The sequence below is a fragment of the Microtus oregoni genome, unplaced genomic scaffold (assembly GCF_018167655.1).
Source record: "Microtus oregoni isolate MIOR12 unplaced genomic scaffold, Mior012 000014F_ref0000157, whole genome shotgun sequence".
Lineage (NCBI taxonomy): Eukaryota > Metazoa > Chordata > Mammalia > Rodentia > Cricetidae > Microtus > Microtus oregoni.
Window position 1 is genome coordinate 11,770,608 of NW_024543073.1, and position 20,019 is coordinate 11,790,626.

The window sequence follows — 20,019 nt, forward strand, 5'->3', positions numbered from 1 at the left end:
GGGCCTTTTAAGTCTGTAGGGCTTGATTGTTGGTTCTCACTCTTCCCTTTGCATGCTCTATAACCTACATCTTTTTCAGATTTACCATTTTGCTTTGTGTTTTAAGTCTATGCATATCCATGAGCCTGGGGCAAGGAGGACGAGCAGTTGTGTTGTGTTCTCCCTGAACCACAAGCCTTACCCGAGTCTTCCTGTGCTCCCTTCATACCATGATGTATTGTCTCCACTTCGGTTTTATGTCACTCCTTCTCCCACTTTCTAATGCAGTATCCCTTAGTCATTTGGAGAAATGACTGGATAAGATATAAAGCTCATCACGTCTCTCACCGAATGAAAGCCTGTCACTGGCTCTTCTGCCTTCGGAGTAAGTGTGAGAGCAGGGCTAGGGTAGAGCGCAGTGGTAGACACGCACCGTGTGTGCATTCAGCCCAAGTTTCAACCTTCAGTGCTGCAGAAAACCAACCAAAAAGATTGGCATGAGCCACAGAACATGGTTGGATGTTTCTGATGATTCCCAAGGTGCTGAGTTTGCTCCTTCCTCCTATCTTCAACCTCTGGCACACTCTTTGGACTTTGGATAGTTTGACTTGTTCAGTACTCTAGAACATTGGTTTTCACACTCTCCAGAGTAGGTGACCCCTTCCTAGTCTCCAGCGTTCCCTCTGCCCACCTATCTTAGCGCTCATCACAGAGCAGTGAAATTGAATTTACTGCTGTGACTTTTCTTCCTTATTAGTCCACCAGGGGCCTGTGGTCAGATTGTCATTTTACCCTCCGTACCCCTCACAATGGCTGCACACGTCTAGTTTATGTCTCTGAAGAACTGTGGAAGGAAAAAGTTTTACCACATGGAAAATGCTTTGATCATGCCCAAACATTCACTATGTAATTGTTAGCTAGTAAATATGACGTTGTTTTTTTCTAAACTGTAAAGTTGGGGTAAGAGTTGAAGTTGGGGAAAAGAGAGAGAAAGATACACATACAAGCAAAGTGTCAATATTTTTAATTGGGATCGCTAAGGGAATAAGGACTGGTTGCTTATTTTTTTTCTTTTATTAAAATGTGGTATCTTTATTAGATGCAAATTACTATTTTTATTTGTACAAAATTATGGGGGAGATTAATATCTAATATGAAAAGAGAATATAATGTTCTTTAGCAATTTAAAATGTTAATGTTCTTTAGTAATTTAAAAAAAATTTAAAATCTATGTGTATAGTAGATAGAAACCTGCAAAGGAGAGAGCAGTTTAGTTTTTAATTATTTATTTATTTTATTGGTGTTTTGCTTGCATGTATGTCTATGTGAAGGTGTCAGATCTCCTGGAACTGGAGTTGCAGACAGTTGTGAACTGCCACATGGTGCTGGGAATTGAATCCGTGTTCCCTGGTAGAGCAGCCAGTTTCTTCTGACAGCTAACTTTCTTCTGTATAATTTCATATATTGAAGTCCATGTTTGCATAGTAAAAATTACAGTAAAACTATAATTATGCAAGAAAATAGGAAATAACAACCTTTCACTCATTTTTTTACTTTAGGAAAGAGTTGTTTCTTTTTTGAAAGTTCTTACTTGCTATCTCATTTCATTATATGTTTATTTTTTGACAAGAAGTCCTTAATTTCTATTCTGTTCTTTTCTTTCCAATTCTTTTTAGAGCTGGTGGTTCCAGAATTCTGCTCAAAATGACGTTGGGAAGAGAGGCATCTCCTTTTCAGGCTGCATCCTCCTACACGGCGGCTGGCAGGAACGTTCTAAGATGGGACCTTTCTCCAGAGCAGATCAAGACAAGGACAGATGATCTCATCACACAGACCAAGCAGGTGTATGATGCTGTGGGGACAATCGACCTGAAAGAAGTAACCTACGACAACTGTTTGCAGGTGCTGGCCGATGTAGAGGTGAAGTACATAGGTGGGTGGAAACACAAGCACACGGTGCTTCCTTGTGGAATCTATAACAATTTCCCCTTCTTGACAGTCAGCTGTCCACTTTGACAACAAATTGACTCTTACACAGGGTTGATTATTACTTAGAATTAGATTAAGTAAGGCATGTGAGCCTCAGTAGGTGCTGCACAGTGTGCACTGTCCTCACCCTGCACAGTGTGCACTGTCCTCACCCTGCAGTGTGCACTGTCCTCACCCCGCGCAGTGTGCACTGTCCTCACCCTGCACAGTGTGCGCTGTCCTCACCCTGCACAGTGTGCGCTGTCCTTACCCTGCACAGTGTGCACTGTCCTCACCCTACAGTCAGTGTGCACTGTCCTCACCCTGCAGTCAGTGTGCACTGTCCTCACCCTGCAGTATGCACTGTCCTCACCCTGCACAGTGTGCACTGTTCTCACCCTGCAGTGTGAACTGTCCTCACCCTGCAGTCACTGTGCACTGTCCTCACCCTGCAGTGTGCACTGTCCTCACCCTGCAGTGTGCACTCTCCTCACCCTGCAGTCACTGTGCACTGTCCTTACCCTGCACAGTGTGCACTCTCCTCACCCCACACAGTGTGCACTGTCCTTACCCTGCAGTCACTGTGCACTGTCCTCACCTTGCAGTCACTGTGCACTGTCCTCACCCTGCACAGTGTGCACTGTCCTCACCCTACAGTTTGTGCACTGTCCTCACCCCACACAGTGTGCACTGTCCTCACCCTACAGTCAGTGTGCACTGTCCTCACCCTGCAGTGTGCACTGTCCTCCCCCTACAGTCAGTGTGCACTGTCCTCACCCTACTGTCAGTGTGCACTGTCCTCACCCTGCAGTCACTGTGCACTGTCCTCACCCTGCACAGTGTGCACTGTTCTCACCCTGCAGTGTGCACTCTCCTCACCCTGCAGTCAGTGTGCACTGTCCTTACCCTGCAGTCAGTGTGCACTGTCCTCACCCCACACAGTGTGCACTGTCCTCACCCTGCAGTGTGCACTCTCCTCACCCCACACAGTGTGCACTGTCCTCACCCTGCAGTCAGTGTGCACTGTCCTCACCCCACACAGTGTGCACTGTCCTCACCCCACACAGTGTGCACTGTCCTCACCCCACACAGTGTGCACTGTCCTCACCCTGCAGTGTGCACTGTCCTCAGCCTACAGTCACTGTGCACTGTCCTCACCCTGCAGTGTGCACTGTCCTCACCCTGCAGTCACTGTGCACTGTCCTCACCCTGCAGTGTGCACTGTCCTCACCCTGCAGTGTGCACTGTCCTTACCCTGCAGTGTGCACTGTCCTCACCCCACACAGTGTGCACTGTCCTCACCCTGCAGTTACTGTGCACTGTCCTCACCCAACACAGTGTGCACTGTCCTCACCCTGCAGTTACTGTGCACTGTCCTCACCCAACACAGTGTGCACTGTCCTCACCCTGCAGTGTGCACTGTCCTTACCCTGCAGTCACTGTGCACTGTCCTCACCCTGCAGTGTGCACTGTCCTCACCCTGCAGTCAGTGTGCACTGTCCTCACCCTGCAGTGTGCACTGTCCTCACTCTGCAGTCACTGTGCACTGTCCTCACCCTGCAGTGTGCACTGTCCTCACCCTGCAGTGTGCACTGTCCTCACTCTGCAGTCACTGTGCACTGTCCTCACCCTTCAGTGTGCACTGTCCTCACCCCACACAGTGTGCACTGTCCTCACCCTGCACAGTGTGCACTGTCCTCACCCTGCAGTGTGCACTGTCCTCACCCCACACAGTGTGCACTGTCCTCACCCTGCACAGTGTGCACTGTCCTCACCCTGCACAGTGTGCACTGTCCTCACCCTACAGTCAGTGCATTCTGCTCACCCTACACTGTCTGCACTCTTGTTTCTTTCTGCACATCAGAGCTACCAAAAGTCTGATACTCTCACCCAGATATTCTCCATCTAAAAATTCATTCCAATGAAATAATAAAGGCAAGATTCCTATATAAATTAATTTATAAATAGGTACAGTTTTTATATAAAAAGCTCAGACACAAGCCCTAAATATCAACTGATAATCACATTATTGTAGAATTAGAGACACCATTTGATAGCTAGGTAAATGATGAAACATTCATCCTCTGTAACTCCTTGTAGCCATTAAAATCTTGGTTAGAAAAGTATATAACAGCATAGGAGAAAAGCACACAGAAGGAACCTGTATTTGAGAAACTGAGGCACGAGGATTTCTGAGAGTATAAAGCAAGCTACAGTTGTGTAGTAAGTATAAAGCTAGATGGAGCTATAGACCAAGACTTCATGTCATAAACAGCAGAAAAACAGCACACACAGAAGAAAAACTGCAAGACAGTGTTAATATGTTATATCTGTCATCATTCTCCACGAAAGCAGAGCCACTGGGGTATATGCATGGATTTAGAGCAATTTCTCATTGGGAGTTGGCGCACATAAGCATGGAAGATCTGCAGTCCAAGGCCCGGGAGAAGCTGTTTGTGACATACACAGTCAGCCTGCTAGAAAATTTCTGCTTTACTTCTGGTCAGGCCCTCATTAGGCTGGATGGGGCTACATACCAATGGAGGCCAGTGAATCCCAGGTTCACCAACTTCATTGTTGATATCATCCAAAAAACCCTCCAACTCAGCACATGAAATCACTAATTGCAATGATCGGTGTCTCTAGTTGGGGGTTGTTTATAGTTGGTTTGTATTTATTCATTTCTGTGTCTTAGATATTATTTTAAACATGTCCTAAGACTTACGCAAATCAAGACTCTTTGTTTACCTCTAAGAATGGGATGTATTTCTGTAGGATAACTATGACTAAACAACCTTGGCTCTGTATCCAGGCTTCACTTAAAATTATGTATAAACATTTTGTATATTATGTATATTATTTTATATTAGGTATAAAACTGTGTATATAATTTTGCATATGAATTTTTATTTGCAACCTGGGTATCATAAATATTTGTGTGTGTTCTGAAAACTGGAAGGCTGTCAAAAACCAGCGCAGCTCTAGTGACTTGTGCTTCTGCTAGCCCCTGATTACCCAGTGTTCTACCCTGCACACCACTGTCATAAGGACTCGGGTGTTTTCTCTTCTCTGTCCTTGCTGCCAACCTCTTCACTCTGGCTAGTGCCTACTACATCTTCTAAGGACTAACTATAAAGTCCTGAGAGAAGGAGCTGCTTGGCCATTTCTGTCAGTCATGGGCATGTGCCATGCCTGTTAGGCAGGTTTTTTTCCAGCAGTACAGACTTGTTCTTGGTTCAAGTTCTTGTTTCTTCCTCAGTTCCTTTTCCTTAGTAGGCTAGTGTGTCAGCCCAACAGTGTGTGCATTTGACTGAGAAGGAAAGAAAACAGTGAAGGGGGGCACAAACTAACAGTTCCCTTGAGTCCTGGGTTTTCCTAGTAATGGATATTTAAATGTGTATGGAAGAAGAGTGGTATCTCTTTCTGCTCCCCATAAATTTACCTTTACAGGTTACCCATCAAGTCTCTGAGGGAACAGACTTCTCAAAACTGGTTCCCTCTTATCTGCCTGTTCTGGGGTGCAGACTGCAGTAGCTCTGAGTCTCATTTGTCTGGTGTCCGCCCTGGGCACAGACAACATTGTTTATAGCTTGGCAGCGGGAATGGAAGTCTGCTTCCAGGTTTCTGTGGTAAAGGAAGGAAGGAAATGATCTTCGGTATATTGTTCAGGATGGTTTCCAGTTTTAGGCTCCTGCACTTTAAGTTGCTACCTGTTTGGGTTCTTGAGAAACTTTAATTGCTTTTTAGTAAGCAGCAATTGTAACTGTATTATTCCTGTAGCTCTAAAACAGTGCTTTATGTATGAAATTTTAATCTGTGCCACCAAGTGTAAACGTATACACTAAGTCAAGTACTAAAATATAATTGCAGAATTTGATTTTTTAGAAATGTATTGTGGAGCTGGGGTATGGCTCAGTGGTAGAAACTATGCATTTCTTCTATTTCTGACATGTTTTAGTACTTTACCGGTAGCCACGTTTTCAGAGGACTGAGGTGAGCATGGCAGCATTTTAACTGCTCTCTTTCTTACTGAGTAAAGGATGACTCTGTCTACTCTGGATTCCTTGTATAACTTTTACCAGTTTATAAAACCTGCAAAATTCTGATGGCATTGCAGACATGGCAGTGTATTCTAAACACTCGGGAGGCTGAAGCAGGAGAATGAGGAGTTCAAGGCCAGCCTGGACTGTGTAGTGAGACTATTGAGAACAAACAAAACACTGAAAGTAGTGAGGGGTCTCCCTTGTCACAGTGACACAGCCATCACCGTCTGTAGTTACGGCTGTGTCACTAATATCAGAAATTTGTGCCCAATTTTGGGTGGGGCCTGTAATTTAGATTAGACTCTGCAAGGAGTCTGTAGAATGATTAAGAATTTCTTTCCACAAACTCCTCCTGCTGTATTGATTGGCTGTCCCGGCTGGCTCCCCTGCTTTCAGTGTCTTGTTTTCTAGAGCACAGAGGACCTAAAGTCTCTTCTAAAGTCATTCTCCAACACAGCGTATCGCCCAGTGCCCTAGCCCTTGGGAGCTGCTGCCTCTGAGCCATAGACTCTGCCATCTGTCTATGCACCAGGTCCTTCCCTTCCCAGATCATGACAACTGCATACAGGAACTATGTCTTTATAAGTCACAGTTAATCAGGTATGCCCCGAGTGTGCCCTGTAAGTGCCGAGTGCACAGCCTAACTGTGTTCATAGTGATGCCAAGTGCAACAGCTAGCTTGCACATCCAGGACTGCCTCTCGGTAGTCTGGAGAGCCTTTGTGGAAAGGCTAAACAGGGGTGTTTGGCCTCCTGTCCATTTAACAGGTCCTGTCACGTTCACAGTGTTCTCTTGCCTCCCCAGTGGAAAGGACCATGCTGGACTTCCCTCAGCACGTGTCATCTGACAGAGAAGTGCGGGCAGCGAGCACAGAGGCAGACAAAAGGCTTTCTCGTTTTGATATTGAGATGAGCATGAGAGAAGATATATTCCAGAGAATTGTTCATTTATATGTAAGTAATAAATTATAATAAATCCCTTGAAAACCTATAACAGGAATAACCTGGAGCTACAGAGAGTGCAGCAGGTGCGATGGCTTGAGGAGCCCCATTTGATTTCAAGCACAACGTTGAGTGCCTCACAAACTGCGCATAATTCTAGCTCCAGGACACCCCAACCCTCTCCTCTTCCAGCCACCATTGTCTACCAGCATGCATGTATACAGGCACACACAAATGCGTACATTTTTTAAAAAGTAAGAATCTGGGGGCTGGGTACATAATCATGGTACCACACCTGCCTTCCACTCTGCTCGCACCCCAAGAGTGACATAGGCAGCCGACCGTATGAAGACCCTGTGAGATGATGTAGTCCTTCCATCATTATGAGCTGATTATCTCAGGCATTTTGTCACAGCAGAAGGCTAAGGAAACAGATGATGAGTCCTCGGGCTGTGTCCACATATAAGATGTCGCATCTCCATCTGGGGAATATCAATAATTCGCACTCATGTTTCCAAACCTCCAAATAAGGAAGTTGTTAACTAAAATGTGTGAAAGAAATTGTAGTTTAGCATAGAGCTAACCACAGCACTCTGTTGCTCCTAATGTGTGGTTAGAAATACTACTTTACGTCTATATAGATGAAGAGCTGTCTAATTTAACTCTGACACCGGCCTGTGAGGCAGCCCTAATTCTAAGTAGAAAAACTGAAGGTCAGAAACCCACAGAAGCCATTGATGAGTGCTTGCCAGACACCATGTAGACTATACAAAGCAGGTAGATGCTGGATTCTGTTCTGTGTCTCTGGCAGACCTGGTACAACATCAGCATCTAATAAATGTTCATCAAACTAAGAGTCAGTGGCAGATTCAGAAAAGAAGCCTCAGTAATTGATGATGGAACATGAGCTAGTTATGTGGGGAAAACTACATTAACTCTTCTTCCAATGAACTGAAACACAATTCCACATCCTCTAAGGTCTTTTTTTTTTTTTAAAGATTTATTTATTATGTATAGTGTTCTGCCTGCATGTACACCTGCAGGCCAGAAGAGAGCATTAGATGTCATTACAAATGGTTGTGAGCCACCATGTGGTTGCTGGGAATTGAACTCAAGACCTCTGGAAGAGCAGCCAGTGCTCTTAACTGCTGAGCCATCCCTCCAACCCCCTACTAAGGTCTTAAACTACAATTTAAAGCTTCTAGAGCTCAATAAGGGATGGCTTCCTTAGGATATCTGGCAGGAATGTATTTCTAAATAAGACACAAAACCTGCTAAATGAAATACAAGGCCACTAAGCTTGACTGCATTACAACAAAGGACTTTTGTTTATACAGCAAAAAGGCATCAAAAGCTAGAGAAAACGACAAGGCATTTTACTAGCGGAGCATCCTAAGCTAGGTGTTGGACCACACTACTACAGTCAGTGACATTGAGGCATCCCAGTGGAAATTATGAGCAGGTGACTTGGAACAAATGGTAACTGAACATATGAAAGAGCTCACTCAACCTCTTTAGTAGTCGGGGAGATGTAGATGAGAACCCCAGGAAGTTACCATTTTTCACTAATGGAACTGCCAAAAATGAAGAGGCCAGAGGATGTCTGCTGTCACTGTGGGTGTGAGTCAGAGGGTTTGTGCATGCAGTGCTAGTATGGATGAAGTTCATGACAAATAAGAGCAATTTATGAACTTGTGAAGACAAGCGAGATAACTTAAAATTGATCTTAAATTTCAGGTGACCTGGCATATCCTCCTCCATCCTACCTAGGATTTAGCTAGAGGCCAAATTTGTGCGTTTGTGGAAAGACAAAATTGGGTGAATGTCATACGAGCATTATAATGGCGAAGCACTGACATAACCCAGATTTCCATCAGCAAGAAAACAAATAGAGAACATGGGTGCAACAGCGTGTTTATTTATAGCACTGAAACCGTGGAACAGAGGGACTTAGTCTTAGCAATGCTGAAAAAAGAAATTCCTGAGTGTTGCTTATAGCGTGTCATTTTGTGGGGCTTGCAGATGAGCACATGTTTCACATAGGTGGTAAAGGTGAAAAAGCTTTATCACAGATTGAGGACATCTGTCTCTTGTATAGGTTGCCCAGCATCTGTACGTGCAAGTGTTATTAGATTTGATGCCACATGTGTTTAATCCCAGAACTTAGGAGGCAAGGCAGGCAGAGCTCTGTAACTTTGAGAACAACCTGGTCGGTGTTGTGGGTTCCAGGCCAGCCAGGGCTTCATGGTGAGATCTTTTCTCAAAAAAAGAAAGAAGGAAAAGAAATGTGTGTGTGTGTCTAAGTCTTAGGGTTACTGTGATGAAACACCATAACTAAAAGCAACTTAAAGAAAGGGTTACATAACAAGAATCAGAATCCACTGAAAAAAGCCGAGACAAGAATTCAAACCAGGCAGGAACCTGGAGACCAGAGCTGATGTATAAGCCATGGAAGGGTGCTGCTTGCTGAATCACTCCTCATGGCTTACTCAGCCTGTTTTCTTAAAGAACCTGGGATCACTAGTGGAGGGGTGGCCCCATCCACCATGGGCTGGGCCCTCCCACATCAATCACTAGTTAAGAAATGCCCCACAGGCTTGCCTACAGCCCCATCTTACATAGGTATTTTCTCAGTTCCCTCCTGTTCCCTTATGTCAAGCTGATATAAAACTACCCAGCACACAATATATATATATATATATATATATATATATATATATACACATTATTATGTTTTATATGTATCAAGTCTTGTCAACATCCTATTTCATATTAAAAGGATTTAGTTTGACAACTTATAGATATATAATTCTATTTATTTATAAATATCAAATATTGCTGAAGTTTTTAGAATAGTGAATTTATACTTTATCACACCAAAAGAAAAACAGAAAACAACCACCAAAAAAGAGAAAAACAAGAATTTCCATATCCTATTGGTTAAAATGTTAGCAAATATCAAAAGTCAGCAGTTGTAGGCGAATTTTTCTGTCCTGCCAGCCAGCTCCCAGATCACAATGCAGAGACTTATTATTAGTTATGATAGTTTGGCCGGTAGCTTGGGCTTGTTTTTAGCTCTTACAACTTACATTAACCTACTTCTATTGATCTGCGTGCTCCCCCGAGGCCTCTTAGCTCTCTCCATCCTCTCCTCCTGCTTCCTGCTTCCTCTGTGTCTCCAGCTGGTGACTCTCCCCTTCTTCCCAGTGTTCTCTCGGCCACAAACTCCCTGCCTAGCTATTGGACATTTAGCTTTTTATTAAACTAATCACAGTGAAATATCTTCACACAGTGTAATGGAATATTCCACAACAAGCAGTAATGGTTGAGGTCTTGACATTTCTCAGTTCTAACAAAGGCATCTCAATTGTTCACTAAAAACTAGTAATAAATCAAGAGTTTACACATCTTTCTATCTATATACAGTTTGTTCATAATAAGTACCATAAGCTGTGTTATTCCAGTAGTCTGTTAAGTAAGTAATAAAAACAACACACAGGAGGAAGTCTGGTGAAATAGAAATAGAATGCTCTATTGTAATATTGTTTGTGTCTCTTTTAAGAGCTTCAGGCTTGAGTTTGCCAATTAATCTTAGCCAATTACTGACTTAAAAGAGTTTAAATGTTACGGTGATGATGAATGGGTTTAAGTAGGCAATGCTGAGTGATTGTACTTGCTAAGCATGTAGCATCACTTGACCTACATGCCCAGATCAAGCATAGGTACTTTTGACCTGGTCTCTCCTAGTTTAAACAGGTTTAGAGAATAAGTACCAAGGTAAAATTAAAGAACCAATACCCTAAAGCCATAAAGAAAAAACTAGGTACAAAAGTCATTATAAACATTCCCTTTCTTTAGCTAGTATGCTTTTTTTAAAAAAAAAATGTTAAAGTATGTAAGTCTACAGGCAGGAGAGATGGCTTAGCAGTTAAGAGTACTGCTCTTCCAGAGAACCAAATTCCGTTCCCAGCACCCATGTCAAGTGACTTCCAACCACGTGTAACTGCAGCTCCAGGGGAACATGCTTCTCTGGCCTCTGACTTTCCTGGGCACCTGCATTCATATGTACATACCCATGTTCACAGATATGTATTAAAATAAAACTAAACCAGAAAAAGACAAAACAAACAGAAGGAAAAGAGCCAAAGAAAAAGCTCAAGAAGCACATATAAATGCAAAGATACACATATTCACACACACAGAAATCTCATAAAAACATAAGACTGGAAACTATAATATATATGTAATGGACATGTAAGCTTAAGAAGGAAGGAAAAGCAGGCCTTGGCTAAGCATTATGAAACAAGGAACCTCCAAAAATGCTATTGTGTTCCTATTTTGTTGGCCATCTACTGCTGGGCATGGGGACTGCCCTTAGACCAAGTGATACTACTTTGGAGAAAACTAACTTTTCCTCTGTGAGTGGCTCTCAATTGGAGATCACTTCCGGGTTAGGAATGGGAGCATGTGTTCCCATTCCTCTCAGTGCTAGGACTCCATGTCTGCTAGATTTCTTAATTCTGCCTGTAGCCGTCCTTCCCCACAGCCTTGACTCTCAGCTACTAGAGTATCTTCTGCTCCTGTGTGTTTCTGCTTGAAAACCTTGCCTTCCTCACCTGTCTCTTTGGCCTGCTTCTTGGGCTGTTCCAGTTGTGTTGTTTTGTTTTGCCACCTTCGCAACCCAACATAGCACCTGCAGCGCCTTCTCCACACCCTTGTCCTAAGCTATTTTTAAAGTATGCCTAGCCTTTCATAGCCAGTATGTCCACTGCTTACAATCTTGTCAGGCCTTGTCAGGGTCTCAGGAACGCAGCTCTAAGGCACCGGCAGCATCTGCCATGGCTTGGTGCCCTTGCTGTAGTTTTTTGTTTGTCTGTTGGCTTGCTTTTTGCCTCTCTTGTCTAAGTACCTAACCTCCCCGCCCCACATAGTACATAATACTAACCTTACCTGTTAGTAAATTGTTTTGCTTTGAATATGACTGAAAGCTCTCAGAAGCTGTTTATTTCTCTGGAGTCTGAGAGAAATAGGGACCCAGCAAATGTATGCTGGATGGACCACATGATATATTCTGATTACAGTTTCTCCCAAAGAAATGTGTCCCGTGTAGTGTGTGCTCAGTGTCCTTGTGTGCATCGTGTGATGGAGCGTGAGGCGCAGCTGTGGTGCCGTGTTGTCATCAGGAAGGCTGTTGTGCATTCCTCCAGCTCCGGAGTTCAGACCTCCACCTGAGGTCAGATATATTAGCCTGGAGCCTGTCTCCCTCAGGTCTCTCCCTAATATAGTAACTGCCACTGCTGAGGGGTGGGAATAAAACTGTACATAGAGAAAACAAATAAGTTCTGTCTCTATTTTAGTATGTGCAGTTGGCCCCAGTACACATTAATGTCTTCAATGTAGCAAATTCAGTTTAGAATCCATTTTTTTTAGATAGCATTCAGAAGAACAACCTTCAGAGTTCCTTCAGCCTCATAATTTCTTCTTCTTCTTCTTCTTCTTCTACTACTACTACTACTACTACTACTACTACTACTATTACTACTACTACTACTACAGGGTTTCTCTATGTAACTTTGGCTGTCCTAGAACTCACTTTACAGAGATCTGCCTGCCTCTGCCTCCTGAGTGTTGGGATTGCAGGCATGCACCACTACTGCCCAGCATAATTTTTTCTTTTAACGTTAAAAAAAAATCACCAAAAAAATTTCTCAAAGCAGGCATGGTGGCACAGGCTTTTAATTCCAGCACTTGAATGAGGTAACCCAGACCCAGAAAGACAATTATCACATGTACTCACTCATAAGTGATTTTTAAACTTAAAGCAAAGGAAACTAGCCCACAAATCACAATCCCAGAGAACCTAGACAACAATGAGGACCCTAAGAGAGAGACATCCATAGATCTAATCTACATGGGAAGTATAAAAGACAAGATCTCTTGAGTAAATTGGGAGCATGGGGACCTTGGAAGAGTGTAGAAGGGGAGGGGAGAGGCAGGCGCGTCTGTGTGACTTCGAGGCCAGCCTGGTCTACATAGCAAGTTCCAGGATATCCAGGGCTGCATAGTAAGGCTCTGTCTTAAAACCTTCTTTTTATTATAAGGCTTTAAAGAATTATAATAATTATAATAAATTAAGGGTGGTGATGGAGTAATAAGGAAAACTCAGTAAACTAAGCATTTTAAGAATTTTTTTCTGCTATTTTTCATCTTAGACATCTGTGAGGTGAAGGGAAAAATAAATCCTGCCCCGAAAGGTAAAAGTAAGAGTGCCTACCATCAGATCATGCAGATTAAGTGTTAGTGGCCTTGAGGAGGAGAAGCTTTGTCCGAGGAACCCCATGAGGCTGCTGTGGCCCAAGGGATACAGGTCTACAGAGCAGTCTAGAGCAGTGGTTCTCAGCCTACGGGTCGTGACCCCATTGGGGTCAAACAGTCATTTCATGGGGGTCATATATCAGATATTTACATTACGATTTATAACTGTAGCAAAATCACAGCTACGAAGTCGCAACGAAACAATTTTATGGTTGGGTCATCACAGCATGAGGAACTGTATTAAGGGTCGCAGCATTAGGAGAGTTGAGATTCTTATTGCAGCTTTCCATTCAGCAGGTCCTCCTGTGAGAGTTCAGCTGAGGATTATAGAGGCAGTAATACCATGAGTGACTGGGGCACAACAGTGGCCTTAAGCAAGTGTACTTTAGAAGAGCCTCAGTCTGCCAGGTGGTGGCAGCGCACACCTTTAATCCCAGCACTCGGGAGGCAGAGGCAGGCAGATCTCTGGGAGTTCGAATGCAGCCTTGTCTACAAGAGCTAGCTCCAGGACAGGCACCAAAGCTAAGAAACCTTGTCTTGAAAAACAAAAAACAAAAAAACAAAAAAACAGAAGGGCCTCAGTCTTCCCACAGGCCCATGGAAACTTCCTGAGACCTCGGAGTCTGCGTGGTAAGGGGGTCTGGTTATTTAAGTCAGATTTTTGTTCAGTATCATTTTGGTTGTGAGTTAAGTATCTCAGTATGCTAACTGTGATGGTTTGATTAGACCCAACTCAAGGCTTGTTTTCCTCAGAACATACTTCAACTTGTTTTCACTTTTATTGCTCATTCTGAGAGTGTGTGGTGTTCACTTTCCTGTAGTCTGTGAGTGCTACACGTATGCTCGAGTGCCTCCCTGCAGATACAGACGTGCAGGCCTGCCATGAGAACACACAGGAATCCAGTACAGCCATGGAGTGGCCGTGAATGCCACTCACAGCAGCTGATGAGACCATGCTATTAGCTGTTGTTCCGAGCTTAGAACCTAATGTCTCAGCTCCTCAAGGGTGGGCTCTCTGCTGTAGATCTCAAAGGGTCCTTAACAGTATACCCAGCTCTTGCCAGCCTGCTCACCATACTACACATGGTATGGCCTGGATACTCCTTCACCCCCACCCCGCCTTATGGCTTGCAGTGTCATGGCATCTAGAGACTCCTATTGCCATGCTCACACTTCAGGACAGCAGACTTCCCAGCGCTGCCAAAACCAGCCCTGATGAGCAGGAACATTGTGATTTGAACTGCTCACTGTCCCTGCAGGAGCCAGTCCATAGCCACAATGTCTCCCCAGACATTCTGGGTTTCTTCCCATTGCAGGCACCTGCTGCTAGGATCCCAGTGGGTGCCAAAACCAGCTCAGGAGAGTTCCAACTCCAGCCATGCCCACAAGCTCACAATTCCGCGGAGACACAAGGGAGATTATAGGGGAAAGAGAGTTTAACTCTCCTCACCCTCTCCTGAGAATACACTCAGGAAACGTTGAGTAATGCTTTGAGTGCTTTGGCCCTGTGGTACCGGTTCTTCATTGATAGGCGAGGTGAAATCCTGGTTCTGTTCTGAGTGGTGCTGAGCAGAAATGCAGCTGTTTCCCTACCTGTCACCAGCCGTCTCAGATGCCAGTGCTAAAACTAAACACCATTTATTTCAGCATCTAATCAGTAGGAAATTTGGCACACTCGGAGATGGATGGCCCTGGTCTTTCATGGAGAAAATGTCCAACTGACAAGAGGTCTGTAAGCTCCGGTAACAGACGGCTCTCATTGTCCCCCAGCCAAAGTGAGTTCTTTGTACCTGCTGAGTCTGTCTGGAGCCACATTTCCTCCCAGGGACCATGAGCTGACCAGTCACCTTAGATACACCCCACATATCCCATGGCTTGCTTTGGATTTTTTGGATTTATATTGTCTTGACTGGGGAAGTTTTTCAGCCTCCTCCAGGGCCTTCAGAGTTGGAGGCGAGCAGCTTCCCTTCTGTTTTTGTGGAGTCCTGACTCATTTTCCCCAAACACTTGTTCATTTGCAGCCTGCTGGAGTCCCGTGATCTCCCTTGCCAAGGACAGGAAGGTGTGTTTTTGAAGACCTGGAGCCTTTTGCTAGGGTTTTATCCAGCTGTCCTTGTTTGCTATCTTGGCAAAAGAGTTCTCCCCCACATTTGTGCAGAATTCACCCCATTATTTCTCTTCCTGCATCTCAAGTGGAACCAGGTTAACAAATGATAGAAAATTAAATCCAGATGATATGCAATAAGAAATCTGTTGTAAAAAGGTGCATTGATTATAAAGAGTGCTCAGAATGAGACTAGCAAATACATCTATTAGCACTTACTTTCCAGGGCCTCGGACTCTTCGTTCTGAGGCAGGGCAAGGCTGTTCTGCTTAGCTTTTGACTTGGCCAATATTTCTGTTTTAAATTAGCGGAAGATCACCAAAGCATAAAAGAAACTGGGTCTTCAGGAGGGCCTGCCCCATAGTCACCTATGTTTCATGGCTCAGCAGAGACGATGAATGCAGTATGTTGGCTTTGCCTGGGAGTTGATTGTTTGGCCATGTGCTATTAGAACAGAAATGACTGACGTGATGGTTGATTTCAGGAAAACTGTGATTTGGAGAAGATAAAGCCTGAAGCCAGGCGATACTTGGAAAAGTCAATTAAAATGGGAAAGAGGAATGGACTCCATCTTTCAGAACAAGTACGAAATGTAAGTTTATGTTTCTTTTTATTTATTATTAATAAATGTTGTTCTTTGACAATTTACATATGTGTAAAATGTATTTTGATTATTCTTTCACACACATATTCCCTCTTATCTCCTTCTACCCCTATTATTTTCTTATTTGAGGAAAAAAATGCAACAGAACCAACAAATAGAGATGAGTTTTAATAGAATAGCTCATGATGAAAATCCATTCGTAATATATTTGATATTAGGTTCTTTTCTTTTTTTAATATTTATTTTTTTAATTATGTGTATGTCTGTGGGTGTATATGTGTATGTGCTGTTACCCACAGGGGCCAGAAAAGAGTTTCTGCGCCCTCGAGCTGCAATTACAGGAGTGGTTGTTGGCTGTCGCGGCTCTACCTCGTCCAGCAAGGATGACGCGACCACCGGAGCTCTTCTCACTGCAGTTTATTCCAAGACTTTATTCACTTTCTCTCTCTTCCCCCCCCCCCCCCTCTTCTCTCCTCTCTCCCCGGGCAAAACCTCTCCCAGCCCTTAAGTAGGCATGGGCTGCCAATCCCGGATTGCCAGGTGGGCACTGCCCATAGGCCCACGCATATGCAAGCAGCTGATAATCATTGCATTATTATAGCATAAGTCAGGTCTTAGCCATCTCAGGAGTTGATTATACATCTCCATCAGGTGTGAGTCCACGCAGCTCACTACAGTTGGTTGCACAATGTGGGTGTTGGGAACTGAACAAAGTTCCTCTGGGTGAGCAGCAAACACTCTTAACCACTGAGCCATCTCCTCAGCCCCTGCTTCACCTCAAAACTCCTGCTAACCTCATTAGTAATCGAACAGCTTATAACTTAACTGTCTTCCCCCCAACACACACACCTTTTCAAAAAATAGGATCTCACCGTGTAGCCTTTTTTGACCTGGAATTTGCTATGTAGACCAGACTGGCCTCAGACTCAGATCTACCTGCCTCTGCCTTTAGAGTGCTGGGATTACAGATGCATGCCCCCATGCCTGGCAACCTTACCGTTCTTTAATTCTCTCCGTGGTTTGTTTATTTAATGTATATCAGGTTTATTTCCTTTGTTGTGTTTACATTCTTAAAAAGAAAATTCCAGATTTCAGTAGCTGGCTGTATTCTCCCTCTCTTGATCCACAGAGATAGGGCACTGGAGTTTGAAAGCCAGCGTTTAGGATAGGACACCCTGTGATTAATACACACCCCTTACATGAAGGAGATGAAAAGCACTGCTCAAACATTTTCTTGTGTGAGTCAAATCAAGACTTCCAGGTTCTGTGATAAATCCAGCTGCTCAATTAACCTCATTCTTCTTGGACAGGAAATACAATCCATGGTTTATTTCCAGATCATTCCTGTGGACTGCAAAACTGGAAATAAGTCTGACAGATATCCAAACCAAGTTTTATTTGGTGACTGATGTCATCCTGGAGGATAGCACTGAAGGTGCCGTGGAGATGTCAGCATCTTTCTGCCACCTGAGTGACCTCTTTGTTTCCTGGTCATTCTGATTCAGTGGCTGGTGTCCCTCACTTGCCCTTTTGATTTTCTGGTCAACCCTCCGTTCTCTTGGGATATCAAAATTGTAGTAGTTAAGCTATGACTGGCTGCAGCAGAGGCCCATTTAAGCAACTAAATAAGTTGGCAGGTTTTAGAGGTAGATGACCAAATCGAAACCCTGTCATTCCAGACACACATGGCACTGTCTCTGGGTCTCAGTGCCCCACAGTATATCATTTGCCAAAGTCCCACTTTGAGAACTAATTTGTGTCAAGTAGATTTCATTACCCAGTATTGTCAAAAGAATGAGATTATCTTATATTTCCTCTTGTGGTTCTCTATCATCTCCTTGGATCTCCTACCCAGTACTTTTACAGACTTGTAGAGAGGTGCCAGACGTGGACTATTGGAATCAGTCACTGCCGCAGGAAGATGGTGCAGTGACCCAATTGGTCTAGAGGACACAGTCCTGGAATGTTCACTCTCAGGCCTGCTTGAACTGTGGCTGCTGTAGAACAGGGAAGCGGGGAGACTGGGGAGGCAGCGGGTGTGTTCTAAGACAGTGTTGAGCAAAGTGTGCTTGGGCAGTAGTGCACAGACTGACAGCAGCTGCTTTGCAGGGTGCATTCTAAGACAGGACTTCTGAGAGAAGACAGAATCCTGACTTCATGCATCACTGAAACATGTTAGCCGGTAGCAATGAAAATGAAAGGTTCTTTTTATTGTTAATGCTCCGTCTGTCTATCTTCCTTTCAGGAAATCAAGGCAATGAAGAAAAGAATGAGTGAGCTATGCATTGACTTCAACAAAAACCTCAATGAGGATGATACTTTCCTTGTATTTTCTAAGGCTGAACTTGGTAAAATTTTGTTGTTTTGCTACATTAGGTTATATCACCTTGCAGATTCCAACCTAAATTAAAATCCAAAGAATTTTTTTAAAAGTTGTCTAGTATTGGGGCTGGAGGCATGGTCTGCAGTTAAAAGCACTGGCTATTCTTACTGAGGGCCCAGATCTGATTTCCAGCACCCACATGGTTAATCTTTCTTAGTAACTTACACTGGTGTTTGTTTAATAGCCTTCAAACTTTGACAGTTTTTCTGTGTCTCCATGTCTCCAACACTGTAAACTAGTCTCTTATTTTGGGGTCTTTTGTTTTTTTGGCTTAATTTTGCCTGTTAAAATACCATCTGCACAGGTGCCCTGAAACATTTTTGTTTGAAATTATCGTTTCCTGAGCCACCTGGCCCATCAGTGCCTCCCCCATTCCAGGACAGTCCAAATAAGACCGTATAGTTGTCCTCTAACTTGGATTTCAGTTACCACAGCAGATCCCTCCAGCTGCCTAAAAGCACTGTGCCCATGCTCTGTGAGCCAGAATGTGTGGGAAGTTTATTCATGAGAAAATGGCTTTTCACAGGTGCTCTTCCTGATGACTTCATCGACAGTTTAGAAAAAGCCGGTGACGACAAGTACAAAGTCACCCTAAAGTATCCCCACTATTTTCCTGTCATGAAGAAGTGTTGTGTCCCTGAAACAAGAAGGAAGATGGAAATGGCTTTTCATACGAGGTGCAGACAGGTACCATAAATGTTTTTATTTTGATCCTAATTGAAGATATCAAGGAAAAGACGTACTTCGTTTACCGACATCAAAGTCACCTCATTTACTGATACCCCTGTTTGCATGAGCATTGCCTTTACTAATTCCATGTACCTATAAGACTTTTAGCCTTTTCATGGCTTCGTTGTCAGTTTGCTTGGTGTACCACAGGCTGGAGTGTTGTGGTGAAAATAGAGCAGACAAAAACAAACAAGAAGTTGTGTTCATTTCTGCATGTGATGTCCAGAGCTGATGAAGCGTCTCTCCCCCCTCAGCAAGTAACCACACCACAAAGAGGATACATAGTGAATTCTAGACCTGCCAGGGCCACATAGTAAGACCTCGGCTCAAAAAGAAGTAATATGTGAGTGTGTGTGTGTGTGTGTGTGTGTGTGTGTGTGTGTATCTGTGTGGTGTGGTATTCCTAAGTATACAGATACCCAATAGAAACTATGTTGAGGAAAGTCTATAAAGACAGTTTATAAATATAAAATACCATGGTATGTCAATCTATTTAAACAAAATACTATAGGCTGAATAACTTAGAAACAATAGAGATTTATTTTTCATGATTTTGGAGACAGGAAATCCAAGATGCTGTGTGCTCAGAGAGAAGAAGGAAAGACCCTTTTATAATCATGGGCACAAGGCAAAAAACCTAAGCTGGTTTCTTCTTGTTCTCCTGTGAGCCTCTGATCAGTTCATGAGGTTAGTGCTAAAAGGTCCCATCTCTTAGGACCAAGGTAAACAAATTAGTTTTCAGCATATTTTAGGGGAGCCTTCAGACAGCAGCACGTGGAATTAAGTGTGTGTACATTGTTCTGGAACCATCACAATACCCATCCACAGGACATTTCCTTGCTCTGTAACTGGAACTGCACTCATAACACACTAACTCCTCATCCCCTGTCCTTTCCATGTCTGTAAACTTGATGGCCGCAGGAAACTCATGTTTCTCATGACTCGCACTTACT

The 20,019-nt window shown here is 43.7% G+C and overlaps 1 protein-coding gene across 1 annotated transcript in view; it reads left to right on the forward strand.

Annotated features, from left to right (window-relative positions):
* Nln (neurolysin) overlaps window positions 1-20,019 on the forward strand; it is a 90,132-nt gene that overhangs the window by 35,129 nt on the left and 34,984 nt on the right. The window contains exons 2-6 of the mRNA XM_041663703.1: window positions 1,656-1,912; window positions 6,795-6,943; window positions 15,835-15,942; window positions 18,200-18,302; window positions 18,864-19,024. Of these exons, the coding sequence (XP_041519637.1) occupies window positions 1,656-1,912; window positions 6,795-6,943; window positions 15,835-15,942; window positions 18,200-18,302; window positions 18,864-19,024 (778 nt within the window). The remainder of the gene's footprint in view (window positions 1-1,655; window positions 1,913-6,794; window positions 6,944-15,834; window positions 15,943-18,199; window positions 18,303-18,863; window positions 19,025-20,019) is intronic.